General features: G+C 36.8%; 2 protein-coding genes across 3 annotated transcripts; one reads left to right on the forward strand and one right to left on the reverse strand.

Moving 5' to 3' along the window:
- Positions 1 to 1,021: 1,021 nt before the first annotated feature.
- LOC115433054 (ATP synthase subunit beta, mitochondrial) lies at positions 1,022 to 5,494 on the forward strand. 2 transcript variants are annotated; one of them, XM_030154253.1, is made up of 10 exons: positions 1,022 to 1,175; positions 2,012 to 2,185; positions 2,276 to 2,450; positions 2,598 to 2,719; positions 2,825 to 3,009; positions 3,105 to 3,263; positions 3,682 to 3,804; positions 3,894 to 4,106; positions 4,750 to 4,951; positions 5,042 to 5,494. In XM_030154253.1, exons 1-10 carry the CDS (start codon positions 1,073 to 1,075, stop codon positions 5,137 to 5,139), a joined length of 1,554 nt encoding a protein of 517 aa, XP_030010113.1. In that variant the 5' UTR covers positions 1,022 to 1,072; the 3' UTR covers positions 5,140 to 5,494. The 2 variants fall into 2 exon arrangements, with proteins under 2 accessions (XP_030010113.1, XP_030010122.1); XM_030154262.1 differs by having other exon boundaries at positions 2,012 to 2,180; positions 2,271 to 2,450.
- A 3,879-nt stretch (positions 5,495 to 9,373) lies between these two features.
- Positions 9,374 to 24,900, reverse strand: LOC115433066 (retinol dehydrogenase 7-like). Its single transcript, XM_030154274.1, has 5 exons — positions 24,756 to 24,900; positions 17,259 to 17,573; positions 12,201 to 12,459; positions 11,945 to 12,108; positions 9,374 to 9,765 (listed from the first exon to the last, which is right to left on the reverse strand). Exons 2-5 carry the CDS (start codon positions 17,569 to 17,571, stop codon positions 9,542 to 9,544), a joined length of 960 nt encoding a protein of 319 aa, XP_030010134.1. The 5' UTR covers positions 17,572 to 17,573; positions 24,756 to 24,900; the 3' UTR covers positions 9,374 to 9,541.
- Positions 24,901 to 26,212: the final 1,312 nt, after the last annotated feature.

Consider the following 26,212-nt stretch of genomic DNA (forward strand, 5'->3'; position numbering starts at 1 on the left):
CTATATTTCCTCATACATTCCAGTTGTTTGCTCTTGAATGATTTATAGGTGTTTTTTCTTAGCACTTCACTTAATTCATGATAAAATTCAACCAGTTTCATTAAGATAGAGGGAAATTAAGCCGGCAGTGATTTCATTCTGTCCAAATTCATCCATTGCATTTCTTCTGTTTTATAGATCAACAAATTTTTCTTGTATAGGTTAGAATTTAACATGCACAGTTATACATTAGAAATCTAAATATATGGTACAATTGTCTCCCTCAATTATTATGAATATGCCTCAAAAACTTTGAAAAATAACTGAATGTTATATGACATATGTATTAGTTTAAGTTAATAGCCAACAAAGGGAAAGACAAGACATGCCGTATGTGAAATAAATTACATACTTTTGTTCTGTAGTGTTTTATTGTGTGTTACGTGTCAGATTTTACTTATGCAGCCTACTGAGGTTTTGTTCCTACCTGAGTTTAGGGTTAGTTTTTCTTGTTGAGTTGTGTTTCTCATATACAGACCATTAGATTACAGTAATGTAGCTGTATGTGGTTTTTGTTACTTTCAAATATAGGATATGTAGTGGGTTATTTAGTGCACATAGAGGTTTACATCTACAGCAGGGTCAGGGTGACGGCTTTAGTTCATATCCTTTGCAGGTGTTTCTATAGCTGTTTTTTAGAAGACTGACACATGAGCTAAAAAAAAAAAAAAAAAAATACTGTCAAACCTTTGGGAATAAGGGCATTGTTACTTATGAAGATATATAATTGATGTTACATAAAGTGACCCCCTGATATGGAATATTATGTAAATATGAGATACCTAAGTATTTTTTCTGGTTTAAATAATAGGATCAAGTCCAATTTAAACCCTTTTGTTTGTAGTCTGACATTCATAGACACTTTTAGGCCAGACCCATGGAGGGCAGAATGTCAGCTGAGCTGGCTACGTCTTGCATCTACGCATGCCCAAAAGAGCCGGTTACGTAGCACGCATGCGTATTTCAGCTCAGCGGTCATTCATTATAAAGCCCCCAGTTCCTCTGTCTCTTTCCACCTTCAGCCATTTTAACCATGTTAGGAGCTGTGGGACGCTGCTGCACCGGGGCTCTGCAGGCTCTGAAGCCTGGGGTTCAGCCCCTGAAAGCTCTTGTTGGATCCCCAGCCGTCCTCTCACGTATGTCCTGCATGAGCGATACTTTTTAATGAAATGTTTGTTAGGAAAAGGAACGTTTGAGCGGTGTCTGTGGAGGACAGTGGTGATGCTAATGTTAGCTTGCGCTAGCAACACGTTGACTTCCTTGCCGGTGGTGTAGCAGGCCTTAATACAGAAATTTAAATTTTGATCTCTGTGCAAGTTATTACAAAATATTGCATGGTCATATTTAACCATCTTAAGCCTCCCTAACGATATGGTGCACAGGATAATCGCTGTGATGTGTTTTACTTGTAATACCATTAATGACCTTTGTAATGACATGAGGCGTGTGAGCCTGCTAAGTTAGCATTACAAGTTACGGGTCGTAGCTCAAACTTGAATTTTTTGGACAGTCGTCTACACGTGTCACACTAACGCATACATGTCCCACACAGTATTTTAAGAAAGATTTACAAGGTCAGATAATGCTTATGTATGCATCCGTAAACTAAACGTCGTTCAATAGTAGTAACGTTAGCATGGAGCAGTTAGCTTTCATTCATCTGTCAAACTTGCCACACCGTGTTATGCGTCTTAAGGTAATGTTTTTTTAGAGTGTTTGTACAGATGGAAAGCGACTTACTCTACATGCGATCTCTGTTTTCATGTGAATTGCTAATGTATTTGTAGATTAGCTGACTCATGGCTCTGCCGACACTAATCGCTTGACATTGAGCCTGATCGGGCCGCTGTCTGCACACTGCACCGCGTCTATGGCTGTATTATGGCGTAGACAAGGGACTGAAAACAAGTGCCACAACAAGGTCACGACTGGAAAGGCAACGAACTAAATGCACGAACCGTTTGTTTTACAGGTAGAGACTATGTCGCCCCTGCCGCCGCCGCCGCTGCAGCCAGCGGACGTATTGTGGCCGTCATCGGTGCCGTCGTCGACGTCCAGTTCGATGAAGGCCTCCCTCCCATCCTTAATGCCCTGGAAGTCACTGGCCGTGAGTCCAGGCTAGTCCTGGAAGTGGCACAGCATCTGGGTGAGCCTCTTTTTGTTACAACTCCCACTGTTCTGCATATCGACAATTACAAAGTATAATTAAGCCTTTGTTGAATGATGTTGTGTTTAGGTGAGAACACAGTGCGTACCATCGCTATGGATGGTACTGAAGGTCTGGTCCGTGGGCAGACAGTTCTGGACACCGGTGCCCCCATCAGAATTCCTGTCGGTCCTGAGACCCTGGGCAGGATTATGAATGTCATTGGCGAGCCCATTGATGAGAGGGGTCCCATTTCCACCAAACAGTGAGTTCATTTCACAGGCTACAACCTGCTATGCATTTCACAGTAAAATCATATTTTCTAACAGAAAGAGCACACAGGTTATGTCTGCATAACTGCTTAGATAATGCAGCGTCTATTATTGTAAACACACATTTTATTTCCCTCTAGGACTGCACCCATCCACGCAGAGGCTCCTGAATTCACTGACATGAGTGTGGAGCAGGAGATTCTGGTCACTGGAATCAAGGTGGTGGACCTGCTGGCCCCATACGCCAAGGGAGGAAAGATTGGTATGTGTGCTTATGATTGTTATATCTCATTGATTTTTATTTAACACTGGGAATATATTGAGAAATCAAGTTTGTAAATATTGAAATGTCACTAATATTTGACAGGCCTGTTCGGTGGTGCTGGTGTCGGCAAAACTGTATTGATCATGGAGCTGATCAACAATGTGGCGAAGGCTCATGGTGGTTACTCTGTGTTCGCTGGAGTGGGAGAGCGTACCCGTGAGGGAAATGACTTGTACCATGAAATGATTGAGTCTGGTGTCATCAACCTGAAGGACACCACCTCTAAGGTAAGGACTGCCATTTTTAGCAGGATGGAAGAAAAGCTCAAAATCACAATATCATGACTGCAGACTTCACTGACCTGAACTGTCGTCTTCTGTAGGTAGCGCTGGTGTACGGACAGATGAATGAACCCCCAGGTGCTCGTGCCAGAGTGGCTCTGACTGGTCTGACCGTGGCTGAGTACTTCCGTGACCAGGAGGGTCAGGATGTGCTGCTCTTCATTGACAACATTTTCCGCTTCACACAGGCTGGCTCTGAGGTTTGGATAACTTGTTTATTCACTTAGCTTTTTTTATCATTCAGTCAGTGATACATGAAGGAATGAAATATAGTTTCCCAGGTCTCTATTTTGTAGCATAAAAGGTAAATGGGATAGAATAAGAACTACTGTAAAATACGCATAAACGAATAATAAAATAACTGTTTAATACATAAAATTACACAGTATGCAACAACAGTACAGTTGGTGATCGTGTGTGTAGCAGCAACGGTGAACTAAAGTGACAATAGTGACTACACAGAAAGAATAACTTTAAATTCATTGGTTGTTTTGGATTCTAATGAAAAGTTCTAATCTCTTCAGCAAAATTTTATTTTGCCTCCACTTATTTTTTGTAAATAGTCAAAGATTGTTTTCAAAACTGCAACATGAAGTTCATTACCTGCCTACTTTTCAGGTGTCTGCCCTTCTGGGTCGTATTCCCTCTGCTGTGGGTTACCAGCCCACTCTGGCCACTGATATGGGTACCATGCAGGAGAGAATCACCACCACCAAGAAGGGATCAATCACATCTGTGCAGGTACACATTCATCACTGAAAGCATGTGCAGTAGAAATGGACAATGTAAATGCAGTCTACTCTGGAGTGACGTACTCATTATTCTCTCAGGCTATCTATGTGCCTGCTGATGATTTGACTGACCCTGCCCCCGCCACCACCTTCGCTCACTTGGACGCCACCACTGTATTGTCCCGTGCCATCGCTGAGCTGGGTATCTACCCCGCTGTCGACCCCCTGGATTCCACCTCCCGTATCATGGACCCCAACATTGTGGGAGCTGAGCACTACGATGTCGCCCGTGGTGTGCAGAAAATCCTTCAGGTTGGTAACATAATCATGCTTTTTACAGTTTTTAAACCAATTTTGTTCACTGGCGGTTAGCATTTTGTTAGGCAATTAAGTCATACAGTATATGGACAGAAGTTTTGGGACACACTGAATTCAGGTGTTTCTTTTCTAGTAGGGGTCTAGGCTGCAAATCAATTATGACAAATTTCATAATATAGTTTTATATTGTGATAAATATCATTACACTGATTAGTTTTGTTTAAATTGTTGTTTTTGCTTCCAAAATGCCTCAGATGGGTTTTTACTAAATTTCCCTCAACATTGGTTTTGCTCTTCTTATATCCATGACTATGACTTTAAATGTTCTGCCTCTAAATTTCTAAAATATTTTTCATGCTGATTGTAAATTATAATTTTCTTCCACAACTAACATCTACTTTCTTCAATTTCTCACTTAGAAAGAAAATCTCTCATTAAACTTTAAGGAAATATTGATGTTTATTTTATGATTATCACAATATAAAACTATATTATGACATTTGTCATTGTTTTGTATCCCAGACCCCTGTTAGAAAAGAAACACCTGAATTCAATGTGTCCCAGTATTTTTGTCCATATAGTGTATGACTTGAGCAATTATGCTATGAGGCTAACTATTACAAATCTTTCCCTTTAGGACTACAAATCCCTGCAGGATATCATTGCCATCCTGGGTATGGATGAGTTGTCTGAGGAGGACAAACTGACTGTGGCCCGCGCCCGTAAGATCCAGCGTTTCCTGTCCCAGCCCTTCCAGGTGGCTGAGGTCTTCACCGGTCACTTGGGCAAGCTGGTGCCCCTCAAGGAGACCATCAAGGGCTTCAAGAGCATCCTCGGCGGTGAGTCTTGATGTGATTCCTTTGTCTTTAAACATTCCTGTCACATTTAGTGGCATGTACTGATATTGCCTTCTGCACTTGGTTCCGTAGGAGAGTATGACGCCCTCCCCGAGCAGGCCTTTTACATGGTCGGCCCCATTGAGGAAGTCGTTCAGAAGGCTGAGAAGCTGGCTGAGGAGCACTCGTAAACAGCTGAACAATATGAGGGGAGAAAACAGGGGTTGTGTGGTTAGGAGCACTTGGTTTGTAAAACATGTCAAATTGCAAATGTACCCGTCTCGTCATCCTGAGAGAAAGTTATATTTAATGTTTCCAATGAAAGGAAGATGGAATAAAACCTGTCTTTACACAAAACATCTTGTCAACTGTATATTTCCTAAGCTTTACTATGTTTTTAGTTGAATCTTGTCCATAATGAGGCTTTTCATCTTATGGTAGTCCTCTTCTACTCTGACCACAAGATGGTGTTATTGAGCCATGTTAAGCTCTGCAAACTGTGTTGCAGCTTGTCATATACTGAAATAAAAGGGTGGACTAACAGTGGATTTGTGTTTGTTTAAATTCGGTGAATACTTGTCTGTACCAATACATGACATACAGACATGGACAGACTGTCATTTGGAGTTACATCAAAATGGAATTTTAATGCAGTGGCTAAGAACACAGCAGGAAAAATAAAATGGATACTATATATGAAATAAATAGGCATATAAATGTCAAATAATGACAATTATCAGTAATGGAAATGATGGTTCAAGTGAAAGGCTCTGTATTGCACAGTTACCTCAAACTCCTTGACAAGAGCAGTCCTGTATAAGGGAGGAAGGGGAAGATAGTTTGAGTTCTGCAGTCTTACAGCATCAAGAGACATTGTCGCTGAACCTGGCCACGGCACAACAGAAGTGGGCTCCCAAAACCTCATTCCCAGGGCCAGCAGTGAGAACACTCCATGATGGGGGTGGGAAGGATCTATAACGGGTCAGCAACCCTGGTCCTTGAGAGCTACTATCCTGCATGATTAATATGTATCCCTCTTCCAACACACCTGATTCAAATGATAAGCCTATCATCGAGCTCTGCAGAAGCCTGATAATGACCGCCAGGTGTGCTGGAAGAAGGAAACATCTAAAACATGCAGGACAGTTGCTCTCAAGGACCGGGGTTGCTGACCCCTAGTCTATAATGATGCTTTGAGTGTTGGAACCAGGTCAGAGAATACATTATCTGCACCCTAAGGAACCTGGTGCTGCTCACTGTCTCCACTGCTGAGTTGTCAATGAAGAGTGGTGTGTGGTTGGCAGCCTGGGTTGGTTCTTCCTGAAGCTGACAGTTATTTCTTTCGTTTTAGCAATGTTCCAGGCCAGGTTGTTCACACTAGTCCACTTGATATTTTAAATCCTCTGTAGGCCTGGTCATCATCATTCTGGATGAGGCCCACACAATGTGGTTAGTAGTGGACCTGCTGCAGCAGTCGTGTGTCATTAGAGTGAACAGTGGTGGACTCGAGATGCAGCCCTGAGGGGTGCCAGTGCTTAGGGAGATGTAATACAAATAAGTGCATTGTCAGTGTTGAATTATTTCAAATTCACAAGTTAAACAGAAAACTAGTTGTAATTGAGTCACAGCAAATACTCCAGGGGACTGATTAGTTTAAGACCACATTCACTGTAGTTTTATGCAAACTCTGTATTTACACTCAACTGAAGAGTGAACTTAATATTAGGTCTATCTCAGCTATTTCATGCTGTGGAAAAATGAGGTGAAAGCTGTTTAGGTGCCTGTAAGAGGATCATAGGTAAGGCAACAAAACTGGTTTTTATCCTTCAGCCAGATAAACCATCACATGCTTACATGTTTACATAATCTTGCAGTTCATGTGTATTCAGAGTGAGGTTCATTTAACTGGTATGCAATAATACAAGATGCTATAAAGATAATCCCTAGAATTTTAAGTACACGATTCATGTTAAGTAATCTGAGAGAATACATCACAAATTCCATTTAAGGCCTGTATTTTGGAATTTGTTGTAAAATCCATTTTAAAGTGACCCTCCTATCATTTCATACTGCATCCAGTTACAGAGAGTGGGTTCATCTCATTGATCGATGAAATACAGAAGATGGGAGAACTGTATCTTTACCAGTCAGATACAACTTTTGTCCAAATTCACCAATAAATTAGATGGTGTATTTTTACATTTATAGAGAATTAATTTAACCTCTTTTTCAAAGGGGATTCCTTCCCAAACAAAACTATCCCAATCCTTGTGCTTTGATAATGGCCCTTATAACAGGGGAGTCAAACTCATCTTAGTTCAGGGGCCACATTCAAATGTGCCGGACCAGTAAAACAACAGCATAATAACCTATAAATAAGGACAACTCCAAATATGTCTATTTGTTTTAGTGCAAAAAGGTGAAATTTCCATATGACAATGTTTACTTTTACAAACTATCCTTTGAATAACCTGAAAAAAATATGAACAACCTGAAATCTGAAAAGAAAAATAAGTGCAGTTTTAATAATATTATGTCTCGGCTTGGGATTTTCACATGCATTATAACTTACAGATCACAGTGGATCTACAAATACACAAAACATTTAGTTACATGAAGAATATTGTTAAAATTACACTTACTTGCCTTGAGACATTTAAGGTTTTTCATATTTGTTCAGGTTATTCACTGTTTTCTGAAAGGATATTTTGTAAATGCAAACATTGTCATGATGTCATTTTAGTATTTTACTGGTCCGACCCACTTGATATCAAATTGGGCTGAATGTGGCCCCTGAAATAAAATGATTGCTAATATCTTTTGAGTAATTTTTGTGTTTCACAGATTTATACCATGAACTAAATTGGACCCGTTTTTGGACTTTTTTTTTTCTCTAAAACGAAGACAAAAATTTGGGGTTGACATTATTTATAATTTATTGTCAAATCAAATTAAATCAAGTTCATTTATAAAGCACTTTACAACAACATAAAGAAGCCCAAAGTGCTTTAGATCATATTATAGGTTGTTTTGATGGTATTTTACTTTATGAGCCATCCAGTGTCAGTATCCACCTGACTCCAGTTCACCCACTCGCAAACTTATTTTCATCACTCTGTATAAAAACTCTATTTGCTTTATGTAAAATACTCTGACAAATTTATACTACAATATAACATGCATAAACATATTTTAATAGACCGGATCCATGTACATATTCACTCATTGTATTAAACTCCAATGTGCACTTTCTGTACATACTGCTATATAAAACCCACTGTAAATAATATATACATAAACATTTATTTTAACCCTTTCATGCATTGTGGTCACTACAGTGGACAGTTCTTCTCCAGCTGTTCTCTTGTATATTCATGGGTTTTGTTGTTTTAGTTCCATATGAGCCAACACAGTGGACACTCATGCAACACCCCATAATACACTGCAATTCATACCATTACTCTAACTTTGCTGTTCTTGATAAACCTGATCTGCAGTAACATGTTTTAAGTGTAAATCAGTTGTTATTTGTTAGACAAAAAGAGTAGTTTTTTGCATATTATATGAGGTAATAACTAGCATTAGAGTATGGTAAAATGTGAGAAAACATCAAATTAGCAGCCTTAAAAATGTTTTTATTTCATTGTTTTCATTTTACTTTATGATATTGGGTTTTAAATACATATTTCTTTACTTAAAAAAAATTAAATGCATGGATATTTTTGTAACTCCATGAAAAAAAAAAAAACTCATTCGCATTTTTTTTTATGCCTAAGGAGGTATAAAAACACTCCAGAAAAAAAAAAAAAAATCTTGACTAAGGTTCTCATAATTCATGCATGAAAGGGTTAATAGACTGGATCCCTGTACACATCCACCCACTGTATAAAACTCTAATTTGCACTCTGTACATATAACATATCCACTTTAAATCTCATCCCATTGTTGTCCTTGTCTCTGGTTGAATGTTTGTCTATATTAGGTCTATGTTCAGGTGTGATTTGATTCATGTTGAAACATGTGTTGTATGTGTTCACATACTTGGCCAATAAAGCTGATTCTGATTCTAATTTTGCTGGTCTGATCCACTTGAGATCATAATGGTCTGTCTGTGGAACCTAAAGTGTTTGACATCCTTGACTGGTAATATATTCGGTGTAATTTTTACATGTCACTAATTCATCCCAGGGGTCGAATTGGACCCTTTGGCGGGCAGGTTTTGGCCCGCGAGCCGTACATTTAACACACATGCTTTATCACATCCTTTTCCTGTAGTCAAGGCCAAATGTAAGCATGTCTATCTTGCTGAAGATAAGCTTAATTCCAAAGTGTATCCGTAGAATTGCTGTTAACCCTTTAGGCAAACAGTCACAGAAGAACCCACTGATACTGATATAACCAGAAAGACACAGTACTTTACTTTTTCATGGTTTATTTCACAAGGGTAATGTGTAATTGTTTTCCAGATAAAATGCTTTCTATCCAAAACTGCATATGAAATCAGCAGCAGTACAGTCATACTGGTGGGCATGCATTATATGAACAGATACAGGAAATGAAATGTGCACAGATTGACGTATAGAGAAACACACTTTATTCCAATTGTTTTGCTATTGGAATAGACTCTTTACTCAGAAGGTAATCAGAGACACATGATGGCATGTATGACAGTGGCAGCCAGAAAAACTTGGCATCCCAGCCTGCGGAGTAGCGGGTACGAGGCCGGACAGCAGATATGGCGTGCTCCATACAGCGGACCACCTTCATCAGATCTCCATCACTGATCTTCGCAACCTTATTTGCTATTACGTCCAGTGCTGGGGCAGACAAAAAAGAAGTTAATGAGTACATGAATATCCAGTGATGGATTTACCTACTACCGGCGCCCTGGACAATGCGCCCCCCTGTTTGAACATATAAAACGTTGAAAATAATATAAATGGTCTTTGTCAGGATTTGAACCCCAGTCTCCTGCATCATAGACCAAAATATTACTGCCTAAGTTAGCTGTCCACATGTACAGGGAGACACAAAAAAACGGGAACTTTTTAACAATCCAATAAAACCAAGAGTGATGGAAGAAAAAATTTTATTCATAGTAATTGAAACCTTAAAACATGCCATTTAAGAAACAATGATGAAATTTTCATTTTTTAAAAATGACTTCCTGTAGATGGCGTCCTCCTGTACGAATGCATTCTTGAAATCAGCTGTTGAGATTCCTGATTGACCACTGCAACATCTCAGCTAGGATACTGTGAATTTCATCCTGAATTCTCTGTTTTAACTCATCCAGAGTTCTTGGTCAATGGTTACTATGGGAAAAAAAAGGGAATTTTTGAAGTGCGTATTGGCGGACATGAGCAAGTGGCAGCACTGCGAGACAGGGACCTTGAGCAAGTAAACACACCCCCATTTTAGTAACCACTGGCAGTTGTGCGAGAATTGTTCTGTAACCGTGTGATCTCAAGATTCGGTAACGTTCCCTGGCCCCCTAGATCGCCAGATTTGTCCGTTTGTGATTTTTTCTCGTGGGGCTATCTCAAGAGTAAAGTGTACACGACTCGACCAAGAACTGTGGATGAGTTAAAACAGAGAATTCAGGATGAAATTCACAGTATCCCAGCTGAGATGTTGCAGCGGTCAATGAGGAATCTCAACAGCAGATTTCAAGAATGCATTCGTACAGGAGGACGCCATCTACAGGAAGTAATTTTAAAAAATGAAAATTCCATCATTGTTTCCTAAATGGCATGTTTTAAGGTTTCAATTACTATGAATAAAATATTTTTCTTCCATCACTCTTGGTTTTATTGGATTGTTAAAAAGTTCCCGTTTTTTTTTGCGTCACCCTGTACTTCCAGGCACAAATTTATGCACCCCAAGAATCTCCTATCTCCTGTATTGGGGGGGGGGGGGGGTCTACTGCGCATGTGCCATTTATGATGAGAGTCTATATTGGTGAAGGGAGTTAAATCTAAACCAGACTAAACTCTAATCATGAAGAGACAACTGCCTATTTAAGGAGCATTTGGGTCTGCACGGCAGTAATGTTACGAGCTGACCTACAGGGGTTGGACAAAATAATGGAAACACCTTCACCTCAAGATGATAATGCCCCAATCCATACAGCTAGAATTGTTAAAGAATGGCAGGAGGAACATTCTAATGAAGTTGAGCATCTCGTATGGCCGGCACAGTCCCCAGACCTCAACATTATTGAGCATTTATGGTCAGTTTTAGAGATTCAAGTAAGATGTCGATTTCCACCGCCATCGTCTCTAAAAGAGTTGGAGGATATTCTAACTGAAGAATGGCTTAAAATTCCTTTGGAAACAATTCACAAGTTGTATGAATCAATACCTCGGAGAATTGAGGCTGTAATTGCCGCAAAAGGCGGACCTAAACCATATTAAATTATATTTTGTTGATTTTTTAAGGTGTTTCCATTATTTTGTCCAACCCCTGTATTTGCTATTTCCATATCTTACTTTTCGGGATGTGATGTTTACCCCTGTGGGTGGTGCTAATTTTTCCACCCCAAGGCTCCCCTATCGTATTGGAGGAGGGGGAAGCGTCTAATGCACATGCATCATTTATAACTAGTGTTTATATGGTAAAAGGAGTTAAATCTGAACTAAAGTCTAACAATCATGCAGAGACAACTTGGGGAGCCACAGAAGGTATGTAATGTATATAGTCAGAACTATGTGTAATCTTTGAGTTGCCATGGAACAGAGCTGGTGATTGAGTGTATCACACAAAGCTGTCAAAATAGACCTGTACCTCTACTGTATCCTGTTGTTTCTAATTTGAAATTATTTGAAATGCAATGGAATTCAAGGCCATAACTGAGAACAACCTCATTTAATTTGAAGCATATATAACCACCATTCTCCTGCAGCAGCAGCACCCCCCCTCCCCCTCCCCCCCTTTTTTTTTTTTTTTTTCTGGATCCACCACTGTGTATTTGAGTATTTATGTGGTTAAACTTACACTTTGGAAGATACTCTGGTCCATAGTCATCTTTCACATCCTTGGGCAGTTTGTCCCATAGCATCTTGACGTTTTTGCTCAGGATACCAGTGTCAGTCACGTTGGTTTTGAAGAAGCCTGGCTCAATGCAAAGGACTTTGACACCAAAAGGCATCATATTCAACCTAAACAGGACATTTGAGCATATCGATGTTTGAAGAGCGAAATCTTTGTTGGTACACTGATAAATAATTAATCATCTGAGTAAATGTTTCACCTGAGGCTGTCGTTAAAACCTTCCACGCCGTACTTAGAGACACAGTACGGGCCTCCTGTGGGACTGACTCTTCCAAACACACTGGCGACATTGACCACCCTTCCCCTCGCCTTCTTAATAAGCGGCAGGACGCTCAGGGTCACGGCGATGACCCCGTTCAGGTTCACATTCAGCATGAAAACGTAGTCATCAATGGTGAGCCAATCACATGGTGCGGTGGGAACAGACACTCCTGCATTGTTCACCACAGCCCATAAGCCTAGAAATGAAAACAAATATGACAGCGGTGTCCTTTGTTTGTTCGATTTCTTTAATTATCATATTGATAATATCTTGTCTAGTACATACTGAACAAACTGCTGTTCAAATTTTGTGTCTTAATAGAGTGTTGTAATATGTAAATATATTCTGAGGTATATTTAGAGCTTTATACATATATATATATATATATATATATATATATACACACACACAAGGTGGGGAAGTCATGAGAATTTATTTGCCACAAGAAAATGTACATAATAGAAAATGTTTTTATTCTATGTGTCCTCCTTCTTTCTCAATAACTGCCTTCACACACTTCCTGAAACTTGCACAAGTGTTCCTCAAATATTCGGGTGACAACTTCTCCCATTCTTCTTTAATAGTATCTTCCAGACTTTCTTGTAATAGTTTTGCTCATAGTCATTCTCTTCTTTCCATTATAAACAGTCTTTATGGCCACTCCAACTATTTTTGAAATCTCCTTTGGTGTGACGAGTGCATTCAGCAAATCACACACTCTTTGACGTTTGCTTTCCTGATTACTCATATGGGCAAAAGTTTCTGAAAAGGTATGGATAATAGTGTTAGGTATGATTATGACATCAGTATATGTTTGGTTTCAAAACAATTGACGTAGTGCCTGCTGAGAAAAAACAACTAAATGTTCATTGTAAATTTTGCTTCCCCACCCTGTATATATATATATATATATATATATATATATATATATATATATATATATATATATATATATATATATATATATATATATATATATATTTATTTATATATATATTTATATATATATATACACACTACCAGGCAAAAGTTTGGACTCACTTGTTTTTTCTTTATTTTTATGTGTATTTACATTGTAGATTCTCACTGTAGGCATCAAAACTATGAATGAACACATATGGAATTATGTAGTTTAAAAAGATGTGACAAAACTCAAAGCATGTTTTATATTTTAGATTCTTCAAAATAGCCACATTTTGCTTTTACAACTGCTTTGTGCATTCTTGGCATTCTCTCGACGAGCTTCATGAGGTAATCATCTGAAATGTTTTCCAAAAGTCTGGAAGGAGTTCCAAATGATACTGAGCACTTGTTGGCCATCTGTGGTCCATCTCATGTCATTTAAATAAGAAGGTGAGTCCAAACTTTTGCCTGGTAGTGCATATATATATATATATATATATATATATATATATATATATATATATATATATATATATATATATATATTCTTTTCTTTTTGTGTTGTATTGATCATTTCTTTCCTGCTACTTTTTATATACACTTCTATTGCCAAAAGTATTTGCTCACCTGCCTTGACTTGCATATAAACTTAAGTGACGTCCCATTCTTTATCCATAGGGTTTAATATGATGTCGGTCAACTCTTTGCTGCTATAACAGCTTCAACTCTTCTGGGAAGGCTGTCCACAAGGTTTAGGAGTGTGTTCATGGGAATTTCTTACCATTCCTCCAGAAGCGCATTTGTGAGATAACACACTGATGTTGGACAGAAGGCCTGGCTCTCAGTCTCCGCTCTAATTCATCCCAAAGGTGTTCTATGGGGCTGAGGTCCGGACTCTGTGCAGGCCAGTCCAGTTCATCCACACCAGACTCTGTCATCCATGTCTGTATGGACCTTGCTTTGTGTACTGACGCACAGTCATGTTGGAACAGGAAGGGGCCATCCCCAAACTGTTCCCACAATGTTGGGAGCATGGAATTGTCCAAAATCTCTTGGTATACTGAAGCAATACCAAGTCTGAAGCAAGGTTATAATAGTTTTGGATTTTTCATTATAGTTTAGTTTTTATTTAGTTTTGACTTTTTTTTCTCTAATTCAGTTAGTTTTAATTAGTTTTTAGAGCAGGTTTGCTAGGTTTTATTAGTTTTGTTGTTTTCTAAATGCTTAGTTTTAGTTTAGTTTTAGTTTCTTTATATCTTTTCTCTTCTTCTCCATCATATTCAAATAAATCCCAGACAGGACTCTGCTGCTTTCTCCCAACTTTAGTCTCCATGTTTCCAGGTAGAGTGGGGACCAGAAGACGACTCTAAACCACTAGTGACGGACCATGAAGTTCCGTATGGTGCCAGCAGTTAAAATTGCTAGAGCAAAATAAATCGATTTCATATCAATCTGACTTTGACAAAGACGAAAACGAAGAGAATTTTATCCATAATTTTTATACGTTTTAGTTAGTTTTATAAGCACGCAATACAGTTTCAGTTAGTTATCGTTTTTTTTCTTTTAATTATAGTTTTTATTTATTTCAGTTAACGAAAATGTTTTTACAATTCTAGTTTTCGTCATTTCGTTAGTTTTCATTCACGATAATAACCTTGGTCTAAAGCAATGCCAAATCTCTTGGTATGCTGAAGCATGAGATTTTGGACAATTCCATGCTCCCAACATTGTGGGAACAGTTTGGGGATGGCCCCTTCCTGTTCCAACATACGTCAGTGCACAAAGCAAGGTCCATAAAGACATGGACGACAGAGTTTGGTGTGGATGAACTTGACTGGCCTGCACAGAGTCCTGACCTCAACCTGATAGAACACTTTTAGGATGACCAAGAGTGGAGACTGAGAGCCAGGCCTTCTCGTCAAACATTAGTGTGTTATCTCACAAATGCGCTTCTGGAGGAATGGTAAGTAATTCCCATGAGCACACTCCTAAACCTTGTGGACAGCCTTCCCAGAAGAGTTGAAGCTGTTATAGCTGCAAAGGGTGGAACGACGTCATATTATTCATATGCTAGTCAAGGCAGGTGAGCGAATACTTTTGGCAATATAGTGTATATATATTCTTTTCTTTTTCTGTTGTATTGATCTTTTCTTTCCTGCTACTTTAACACCCAATAATTTCCCCCCGGGATTAATACAGTATTCTGATTCTGATAGATAACGGTGTCTCAGCTCGGACTCACCATTGTCTTTTATACACTCGAGGTAGACGGACAGATCTTTTTACATGGCTAAAACACTGGTTTTATTTTTATCTCTAAATGTATTTTAGATCTGCTTCCATCATATTTACTGGTCTACATGTGTTGGAATGACTTTGATAACTACAGTGTCCAATCTCAGGATCTGTTATCTTTACAAGTTCCAAAAGTCCAAACAGAACTGGGAATGAAAGCTTTTAAATGTTCTGGAACAACTTACAGAAGGAGATACAGCTAAAGGAACTGGTCTCTTCAAAGTCATTCTAAATCGGTGTCAAATTCATATTAGTTTAAGGGCCACATATAGCCCAATATAATGTGAAATGAGCCAGACCACTACAATAATAACAGTGAAAAAAGTGAAATTACATTATGAAAATGTTTACATCTTCAAAGTTTCCTTAAAAATCTGAATAACTCAAACAACCTGAAATGTCTTAAGAAAAATAAGTTCATTTTTAACAATATTATTCCTAGTTCATCATTTACACATGCACAGGGGTTGGACAAAATAATGGAAACACCTTAAAAAATCAACAAAATATAATTTAATATGGTGTAGGTCCGCCTTTTGCGGCAATTACAGCCTCAATTCTCCGAGGTATTGATTCATACAACTTGTGAATTGTTTCCAAAGGAATTTTAAGCCATTCTTCAGTTAGAATACCCTCCAACTCTTTTAGAGACGATGGCGGTGGAAATCGACGTCTTACTTGAATCTCTAAAACTGACCATAAATGCTCAATAATGTTGAGGTCTGGGGACTGTGCCGGCCATACGAGATGCACAACTTCATTAGAATGTTCCTCATGTCATTCTTTAACAATTCTAGCTGTATGGATTGGGGCATTATCATCTTGAGGTGAAGGTGTTTCCATTATTTTGTCCAACCCCTGTATATTACAACTTACAAATCACAGTGGATCAACAAATACACAAAATATTTAGTAACAGGCAGAATATTGTTAAAATACTTACTTCCCTTATGACATTTCAGGTTGTACATATTTGTTCAGGTTATTCACTGTTTTGTGAAAGAATTGCTTGTAATCGTAAACATTTTCATGTAATTTTACTTTTTTTAAACTCTAAAACTAAGAGAAAAAATTGGGGGTTCTATTATTTATTGGTTATTATAATAATATTTAAATGGTCTGATCCCCTTTTGATTTTATTGGTCTGTATAGGGAGCCTGAACTAAAATGATTTTGACAACTTTGGTTGTTAATATCTTCAGTGTAAATTTTGCATTTCACAAATTCATCCCAGGGGCCGGATTAGACCCTTTGGCGGGTCGGGTTTGGCCTCCAGGCCCTATATTTGACATGTGTTCTAAATGAATAGGAAAAGGATAAATCCAGATGTAGGTGTTTTTCTAACTGATTCTGCATTAGGATGATTTTAAAGAACATTGTTGTTCTACTTTGAGTACCTTTTACATTATTCATGGTGTTTTATATGCATTTTCTTAGTTCAGTGATTTATGTATGGTTTTAGAATTGACTTTTATTATGTGTTTTATGTATATTTTTAGTGTGGATGTATGGCTGTGATTTCTAATTTGTGTGACTTCTGCTGCCGCTGTGTTGGCCAGGACACTCTTGCGTTTTTGTTTTTTTTCCTGGTTAAATAAATGTTACATAAAATAAAATAATTACTGCATCAGGTGGTGTTCATTCAATTTTTGTAGATTTTGAAGACAGAGGCTTAAACACCAGCGACTACATTTTTTATGCATTTGTGTCAACAGTGCATTAATAATGTTTAGCTTCAGGGTTAACGTCAATGACACAGGAAGAACCAGTTCCTATGACAACAGAGTCAAGACTCACCACTTTCCCCTACTTTCTCCTTAATCATTGCAGAAACTTTGGCAACACTTTCTTTAGATGTAACATCTAAGTGTGTCGTGATCATTTTGCTGGAGCAAGACTTTTTAAGTTCCTCCTCTCCTTTTTCAGTAAAGCACCCTGCGATCACTCTGAACCCTTTTTTGTCCAGATGTCGAGCCAGGAGGTTCCCAAATCCAGTGTCACAGCCTGTGATGTACACATACTTGTTGCCCTTGTCTGGGACCGTGGGTAGTTCTCTGACCCAGCGGTACAGGTAATACAGAACCAGCAGTGCCAAGAGGTACAGATACATGACTGTGGAAAGAGAGAGAAAGTTATTTCAAAACACCAAAGTAATCTCAGGTGTTGTAATAAACTGTTGTGCAAGGTGAAATCCCACTGGGTGATAGGACATCAGACAGACTTTACTGTTTAAAGCAAATCATTTTCTCAATAATACTCACATAGTTTTACAAGTGGACTGTAAGGAAATACTTTTACTGCGTAGTTAAGAGCTTGTACTCACACCTTACTTTTGCTACTGTCACCTGTAGAGATGTAACGATTACACTGGTCTACAAGGAAAATGCTTCCAGAATAAAAATAATGAAATTTTACCACATGAGAGTCACTGATAAAGAAAAATCAAGTCAAAAATGCTTGTTGGCTGAACTTTCCAAGATACAGCCTTGGGTCAAAATGTGAAATTCAAGAATTAAGGAGAGAATGGGTTTGACTCCAAAGGAATATTTGTCTCAGAGCTACACGATCTACTTCAAAACACTGTCTGCACATTAGAATACATTCACTTTACAGGTTCTATTTAGTGGAAGATTTATAAAACTATTATATAAATGTACATAAACCAATATATATGTGTAATAACACTTAATCATATACCTTGAAAACATCAGCAAACCGGCACTTTTGTCATTTATTTTCCAATTAATCTTATTAAAATACGTAACATTTAGCACATTTAATCTCTGAAGCAAATCATTTCTAAAAAATTGTAGACCAGTGTTACCGGTATCATGATAAACCGCGGTAAAATTGCAGACGGTTATTATTACCATTTAAATTCTAATTATCATGATAACCGTGTTTGATTACCGCACTTTTAGGGGAGAAAACGCCTATGTAAAGATCTGCTTTTATGCCAAATATTTGAGCATAGTTTTAATTTATTACAATTTTATACCTAATATATACCTAATATTTGGAACCAATATTCACTTTTAAAGTCTTTGAAAAGGTTCGTTAAACATCTGTATTATTTATGCAATAAATTAAATACATTTTTCAAATCGGATTTTATATATTTTGTGTTTTTTGTCTTTTTATGTTGGTGTAGTAGGTTAAAGTGAAAAAATAATAGACAGATGAGATAGAAAAACAGATCCCAAACATGGGTATAGTAAATATTTGTTTATATAGTATATAAAGGCAAAATCAAAAGTACTGAAAAATGGACAAAATAGGCTCAGACCACTAAGGGTTAAATATTTGAATGTTTGTGCAACAGAAGGTACATTATGCCAATTATTTTATTATTATTATTTTTTTTTTAATACAACTTGATTAAATTATTTCAGTGTGTGTATTAGTGCTTTTTGAACATTTTGAGCACAATTTCAACAATACCATGATAATAATGATAACCGTGATAATTTTGGTCACAATAAATATGAAACGATATGAAATTTTCATATCGTTACATCCCTAGTCAGCTGTGATAGGCTCCAACACCCACGCAACCTTAGTAACAATTCATACTTCTACTCCAATACTTCTCAGAGGGTCACATTGTACTTTTACTTCCCTCCATTTGTCTGACAGATGTAGTTACTAGCTATTTTGTCCTCATTTTGGTGTAGTAAAATGGAATGTTCATGCTTCTGCACCAATAATATTAACCTAAAAACATCATGTACTATAATAAAGCACTTCTTTATCAAATGTTACTGCATGACTTTGATTTTTCATTGTTTAATTCTGTACATAATAATGTTATGGATGTAAAATTCTGACTTGTAGTGAGGCATTTTCTCTTGATATTAGTACTTTTTGAATAGTTCTTCCACCATTGGCTTTTATCTCATTTGGGCCTGGTCGAGGGGAGGTATACATGCATGGTAAAAAATTTAAATTGTCCCCCAATACACTTTTATGGTAAATTTTTTTTAGCAAATTTTGTCAAGTTTTTGGATCTGTTTTTGATTTTGAAAAATTCCTGTTGACAAAAAGTTACAGCCATGTGAAGATGGGAATATCTGCTCGGTGAAAGCACATCTCAAAATTGCAATTTTCTCATTTTTTTTTTTTTTTTTTAATATTGTAAAAATTTGAAAAATGTAATTTCTTTTTTCCATATTTTACCTTTTATTATGTGTATCCAACATACTGTGTTGAGATTTTTAAACTACATTTTCCAAAAAGTAATTTTATTGCATGTAAAGTTTGGGGTCTGGAGATTTTAGGCATTTGATCTGTTATCATGAAATTAGTGTTTTTTTTTTTTTGTTTGTTTTTTTATGGTTTTACTTGGAACTGGATAATGAAAATTATGCAAAGTAAAGATATTTATACCTATTTTAAGGTACCTTATACAATTTTTTATATATTAAAGATAAGGATGTGAACTTTGCATGTCTTTTTCTCTGATCTATTACTGACAGCTATCTTACTGCACTAAATATTGTTTTAACAAGCCATCCTGAGCACATGGATACATAACATTTAAGCTTACCAAGTGTACACAAATATGATCAACATCAACTTATGTACTGATGAAGAACAGGGTGTGTCAGAATTAGTAAAATCTCTTCTCTAATTTATAGGGTACATGTAACTAAAACATTGGGTGCATGTCCAACAGAAATTTTGGTTCAAGTGAATTATCTAGAATACTCAATTTAATTAGGTACTCAGTTTAATTAGGTACAGTTACTTGTTCCTTATATAAGCTATGTTATATATAATAAAGTTGTAAATGGAAACTTATCTGTTTGTTTTCGTCAAAGATAGTCTATACTTTTGAGGCTATAGTCTGTTTTGATCCGGTACTTTCTTTTGCCCCAAATGAAATTTTAATTACGGCACATTTTTGCTACAACACTAACTAGTGTTATAGAAACATAGACTCGGTGAATGATGTATTTCATGTGATAAAGTTTAACATTATGGAAATATGTGTATAGACTATTGAGTTTAATTAGTCACTATTCTTCTTCTTAATAATAATAATAATAATAATAATAATAATAATAATAATAATAATAATGTTTATCTTTTGCATTAACTTTATGCATGCACTGTTTTTTTCTTGCACTTTAATCTGTTGCTACTTTGATCCATTACTTTCTTTTGCCCCTAATGAAATTTTAATTATGGCACATCTTTGCGACAACACTAACTGGTGTTATAGAAACACGTATTAGTCAACATATTTAATTGTATTTTATGTGAAGTTTTGTCTGGAACAGGGTATTTTATCCATTTGCATAAATTAACCCTTTCATGCATTAATTGTGAGAACCTTAGTCAAGATTTTTTTCTTCAATGTTTTTATTCCTCCTTAGGCATGAAAAAAACAACGCGATCAAGGTTTTTTTTTTTCTGAGGAGTTACAAAAATATCCATGCATTTAATTTTTGAGGTAAAGAAACATGTGTTTAAACCCCAATATCAGAGAGGGATATGAAAACAATGAAATAAAAACATGTTTAACGCTGATAATCTGATGTCTTCTCACATTTTAACATATTCTAATGCTATTAATTCCTCACTTCATCGAGATAATGTGCAAAAAAAACCTTCTTGTCTGACAAATAACAATTGATTTACACTCAAACATGTTAGTGCAGATCAGGTTTATCAAGAACAGCAAAGTTACAGTAATGGTCTGAATGTCAGGATATGAGATGATGGGTAAGTGTCCACTGTGTTGGCTGATATGGAACTAAAACAACTAAACCCATTAATATACAAGAGAATAACTGTCCACTGGAGTGACTTATGCATGAAAGGGTTAAAAAAAAAAAAAAAGATGTTCTTTTGTTTTTTATCTGTTACAAGGCTTATTACCACTTTTTTTTTTTTTTGCACAAATATGTAATTTAAGTAAATCATCATTATTGCCATACTTATAAATACTTACCAAAATAGTTACTTTAGGTTATTTAGTTGAAACACTATACCCATTTGAACAGCAAATGTTTTGCTGAACTGTAACAACCTTATAATGGTTGTTACAGTTCTGTGGAAAAATCTGAGTCAACATAAGGTTTCAAAATGACCACATATGCACTTTTTATTGTTGTCAGCATGTCTGTCTGTCCAGCTGTCTGTCTGTCTGTGACACATCTTTTAACACTAACTCTGAAAAAAAAACCAACTGGAACCTTAACATGTTTACTATAAATAAATCATGTATAGAGTTTGGACGGGTTCTGAAATGTATGACTTTGACCTAGTTTGTGGCCCACTTTTCTAAGGTCAAATGTCTGAAAACACCATAACACCTTTTGCATTTGTATAGGAGGGGGCGCTCTACAGCAGATTGAAGTAAACTGAATGAAAATCAAATCTTCATTTCAATCCAAGTATCTCTGGCAATTATTTTTGCCAGATTTTCAAGACGAGGGGGTCGTACTATGCTCTGGTCAGTCTCTGCGTCATGTTACAGCCAGGATATACAAAATAAATATGCACGCTTCAATTAAAAAAACAAGGTCTACAAACCAAAGTGACAAGCACACAGCAAAAATTGGAGTTGAATCAACTCCCACAGAGTTGATTTTAACTCTTTTTCAGAGTTTATATAGGTCGACACATCACAGAGTTAAATTTACATTTTCATTGGAGTTAATTATTTAACACTATGCCAGAGTTGCCTTTTTAACTCAGAAACCTGAGTTAACGGCCATGGCTCAGGTGGTAGAGTGGGTCGTCCAATAACCGAAGGGTTGGTGGTTTGAATCCCGCTCTATCCTAGTCAGTCCGTTGTGTCCTTGGGCAAGACACTTCACCCTCCTTGCCTCCAGTGCCACTCACACTGGTGTATGAATGTTTGGTGGTGGTCGGAGGGGCTGTTGGCGCGAATTGGCAGCCACACTTCTGTCAGTCTGCCCCAGGGCAACTGTGGCTACAGATGTAGTTTACCACCACCAGAGGGAGAATGTGAGAGTGAATGAATAATGGATCAATAATGTAAAGCGCTTTGGGTGTCTAGAAAAGCACAATATAAAAAAATCTAATCCATTATTAATTTAACACTGACTGATTTAACTCCCAACACTCACAAGAGTTCATAAATGGTAAATGGACTGAACTTATATAGTGCATTTTCTACATTTTCATGGTGCTCAAAGTGCTTTACAATTCCTCACATTTACCACACACACACACACACACACACACACACACACACACACACACACACACACACACACACACACACACACACACACACACACCAGCTGGCAACTTCAACGCATGGGTAATCGGAGCCAGGATTCAAACCGCCGACCCTTTGGTCATTGGACGACCCACTCTACCAACTGTGCCACAGCCGCCCTTCATAATCTCACCGACCTGGGTTAAATGAACCCATATGGATTTATTATTTACACTGTCAGAGTTTGCCCTTTAACTCAAACAGAGTTAAATTAACACCATGAAAGTAACAAAAATAATACTCATTTTACTTAATTTTCACTCTGAAAGTAGTGTTAATTTTAATCATAAAAAAAGCGAATCCATTAAAAACTAGAAAAGCACTCGGAGAGCGCAGACCTCCGCCAAGGCTGATCAGTGGCCCCCCCCATGGGCCCCCCCACGCCAAGGAGGTTATGTTTTTGCCAGGGTTTGTTTGTTTGTTTGTCTGTTTGTCTGTCCGTTAGTGTGCAACATAACTCAAAAAGTTATGGACAGATTTTGATGAAATTTTCAGGGTTTGTTGGAAATGGGCCCCCCTGTGGGCCCCCCCCACCCCCGATCACCACCAAAATTTAATCATTTCTTCCTTATCCCATTTCCAACAAACCCTGAAAATTTCATCCAAATCTGTCAATAACTTTTTGAGTTATGTTGCACACTAACAGGCAGACAAACAGACAAACAAACAAACAAACCCTGGCAAAAACATAACCTCCTTGGCGGAGGTAATGACTTAAAATTCAATGTGAACAGGATGATTCAAAGAAAGCTGATGCATTTTTTTTTTTTTTAGAAAATTTATTGTTCCTCTTTTTTCTCTCTGACAGTGACAGTCTGATATAAATTGCACAGGTTCACCTGGTTTGAAATGCAGGGGCCAGGCAAATTAACACTGGAGAGACGCAAAACAACACTTCTGCTGAGTTAATTTCCAGAGGCTTGACTAACTCTTTTCATTAACCCCAACTCTGAGTGACATTTAACTCACAGTGAGTTAAAACTACACTTTGAGAGTGAAAATTGACTCTTAACCCTTTCATGCATGAATTATGAGAACCTTAGTCAAGATTTTTTTTTCTGGAGTGTTTTTATACCTCCTTTGGCATAAAAAAAAATTTGTGATCGAGTATTTTTTTTTTTTTTTTTTTTCATGGAGTTACAAAAATATCCATGCATTTAATTTTTCAAGTAAAGAAATATGTATTTAAAACCCAATATCAGAAAGTAAAATGAAAACAACGAAATAAAAACATTTTTAAGGCTGCTAATTTGATGTTCTCTCACATTTTACCATACTCTAATGCTAGTTATTACCTCATATAATATGCAAAAAACAACTCTTTTTTTCTAACAAATAACTGATTTACACTTAAAACATGTTACTGCAGATCAGGTTTATCAAGAACAGCAAAGTTAGAGTAATGGTATGAATTGCAGTGTATTATGGGATGTTGCATAAGTGTCCACTGTGTTGGCTCATATGGAACTAAAACAACAAAACCTATGAATATACAAGAGAACAGCTGGAGAAGAACTGTCCACTGGAGTGACCATAATGCATGAAAGGCTTAAACGTTTAACCCTGAAATTTCAACTCTCCAGTTTTTGCTGTGGATTTAGTGTGACCTCAAGACTAGGCGAATGACGTATCTCATGGGGTAAAGTTCAACCTTATGAAAATATGTGTATAGACTACTGAGTTTTATAAGTTACTATTATTATCTTTAGTTATATTGTTTGCCTTTTGCATTATCTTTATATAAGCACTTTTTTCTTGCACTTTAATCTGTTGCTACTTTGACCTGTGATTTTCTGCGTTGTGGGATCATTAAAGCCTAATCTGATCTGATCTAAAACACTATCCTACAGACTACAGGACACATTTAGTCTTTCTTCTGCAAATAACAACCTGACATTTCACTAAAAGTATGAACTGCGTATGAACACTTTACTGTTGCTCAAGTCAGCTCCTGGTTTCAGACACTGGCATAAAACATGATGATAAGAAAGCCTTAAGGCGAAGTCCATTTTATTCCACAACATTAATCATCTTCATACCTGCGTCCTGAAGTGCGCCTGCGTCTTTCTGGTGTCACGAAGCCCGTTATGCGCGTGGGACAAAGACAAATCCACTCGGTGTGTGAACTGTAAAGTCTCAGTTAGTCCACTTCGAGTTATTCAGGACAACCCAAAGCCCCACCTATCCGCTCGGAAACACACCCCAGTTTCCTGTTGGACAGTCCCAACTATTGCGCACTTTACGCAGCATTTGTACTTTGTGCTGTCCAATGACAATAAAGGCCGTTCTGTTTCTGATATCAGGGTCTATGACGTCATTTATGCCACTATAAACAACATTATTAACCTGATGTAAAAAAAAACAAACAAAAAAAAAAAAAAAACAAAACCTGATGTAAGGGATAATAGCCAACATTAAATATAATACAGAGCTATTTGTTAAATATATTAATAACCGTGCCGATCAAAATAAGCCCTTCAATAAACACATTAACCCTTTCATGCACGAATTATGAGAACCTTAATCAAGTGTTTTTTCCTGAGTGTTTTTATTCCTCTTTAGGCATGAAAAAAACAATGCGATTGAAAATTTTCTTCTGAAAATAAATAAATAAATAAATAAATAAATAAATAAATAAATAATAAAAATTAAAATAATAATAATAATAATAATAATAATGAAAAAAAAATCTTATGAGCGTATTTTTCATGAAGTTGCAAACATGTCCACCCAGCTGGACACCACACATTTAATTTTTGACGCACAGAAACATGTATTTACTGATAAATTGTGTGAAAACTATGGGGAGGGCTTGTAATTCTGGGGGTTTATGCTCAGGAGAGATCTACATAATGTTACCAATTCATGCCAGAAAAGATATGTAGTGTCTTAAAAGTTTAATAAAGCTATGTGTAAAACAAAACAAAACAAAACAAAAACAAAAACAAGAAAGAAAAAGAAAAGAAAAGAACAATAAAATCCATGAATATACAAGAGAACAGCTTTAGAATAGCTGTCCACTGGAGTGACCACTATGCATGAAAGGGTTAAACACGCAATAAAATGTTAGTTCCGGTTTTTTTTGGAACAGTTTCTGTCAAAATATATTTCTCCTTTTTTTTTTTTTTTTTTTCCTTTTTTTTTAAAAATTGATTCATTTCTTATATGGATATGATACAAGCTTCCTGATTACTATTATTTGACTTCTTTGCACAACATAATATAGAAATGAAAATTCAAGGAAGTATAAAATAATGATACACATAAAAGAAAAGAAAAAAAAAAGTCATATTCGAAAAGGAGTGAGAAGAAGCATAGTTTATGAGCTCTCACCCCTTTGTCTAAACCAACAATATGTACATATATACATACATACTTATACACCCATATACAGTCACATCTATACACATATACATATATATACACATACATATATACACAGATACATACACATATACATAATTATCTATACATACATCTACATACATACATGCAC

The sequence above is a fragment of the Sphaeramia orbicularis genome, chromosome 2, assembly GCF_902148855.1.
Source record: "Sphaeramia orbicularis chromosome 2, fSphaOr1.1, whole genome shotgun sequence".
In the NCBI taxonomy this organism is placed as follows: Eukaryota; Metazoa; Chordata; class Actinopteri; order Kurtiformes; family Apogonidae; genus Sphaeramia; species Sphaeramia orbicularis.

Excerpts from the sequence above, each read along its gene's own strand:
- LOC115433066 (XM_030154274.1), bottom strand. The coding sequence starts at position 17,571 with ATGTATCTGTACCTCTTGGCACTGCTGGTTCTGTATTACCTGTACCGC. Across the intron at positions 12,109-12,200 it reads GGTTTTAACGACAGCCTCAG|GTTGAATATGATGCCTTTTG; the intron begins GTGAAACATTTA and ends TGTCCTGTTTAG. Across the intron at positions 9,766-11,944 it reads ACCAGAGTATCTTCCAAAGT|CACTGGACGTAATAGCAAAT; the intron begins GTAAGTTTAACC and ends TGTCTGCCCCAG.
- LOC115433054 (XM_030154253.1), top strand. The coding sequence starts at position 1,073 with ATGTTAGGAGCTGTGGGACGCTGCTGCACCGGGGCTCTGCAGGCTCTG. Across the intron at positions 2,186-2,275 it reads GGAAGTGGCACAGCATCTGG|GTGAGAACACAGTGCGTACC; the intron begins GTGAGCCTCTTT and ends TGTTGTGTTTAG. Across the intron at positions 2,720-2,824 it reads CGCCAAGGGAGGAAAGATTG|GCCTGTTCGGTGGTGCTGGT; the intron begins GTATGTGTGCTT and ends AATATTTGACAG.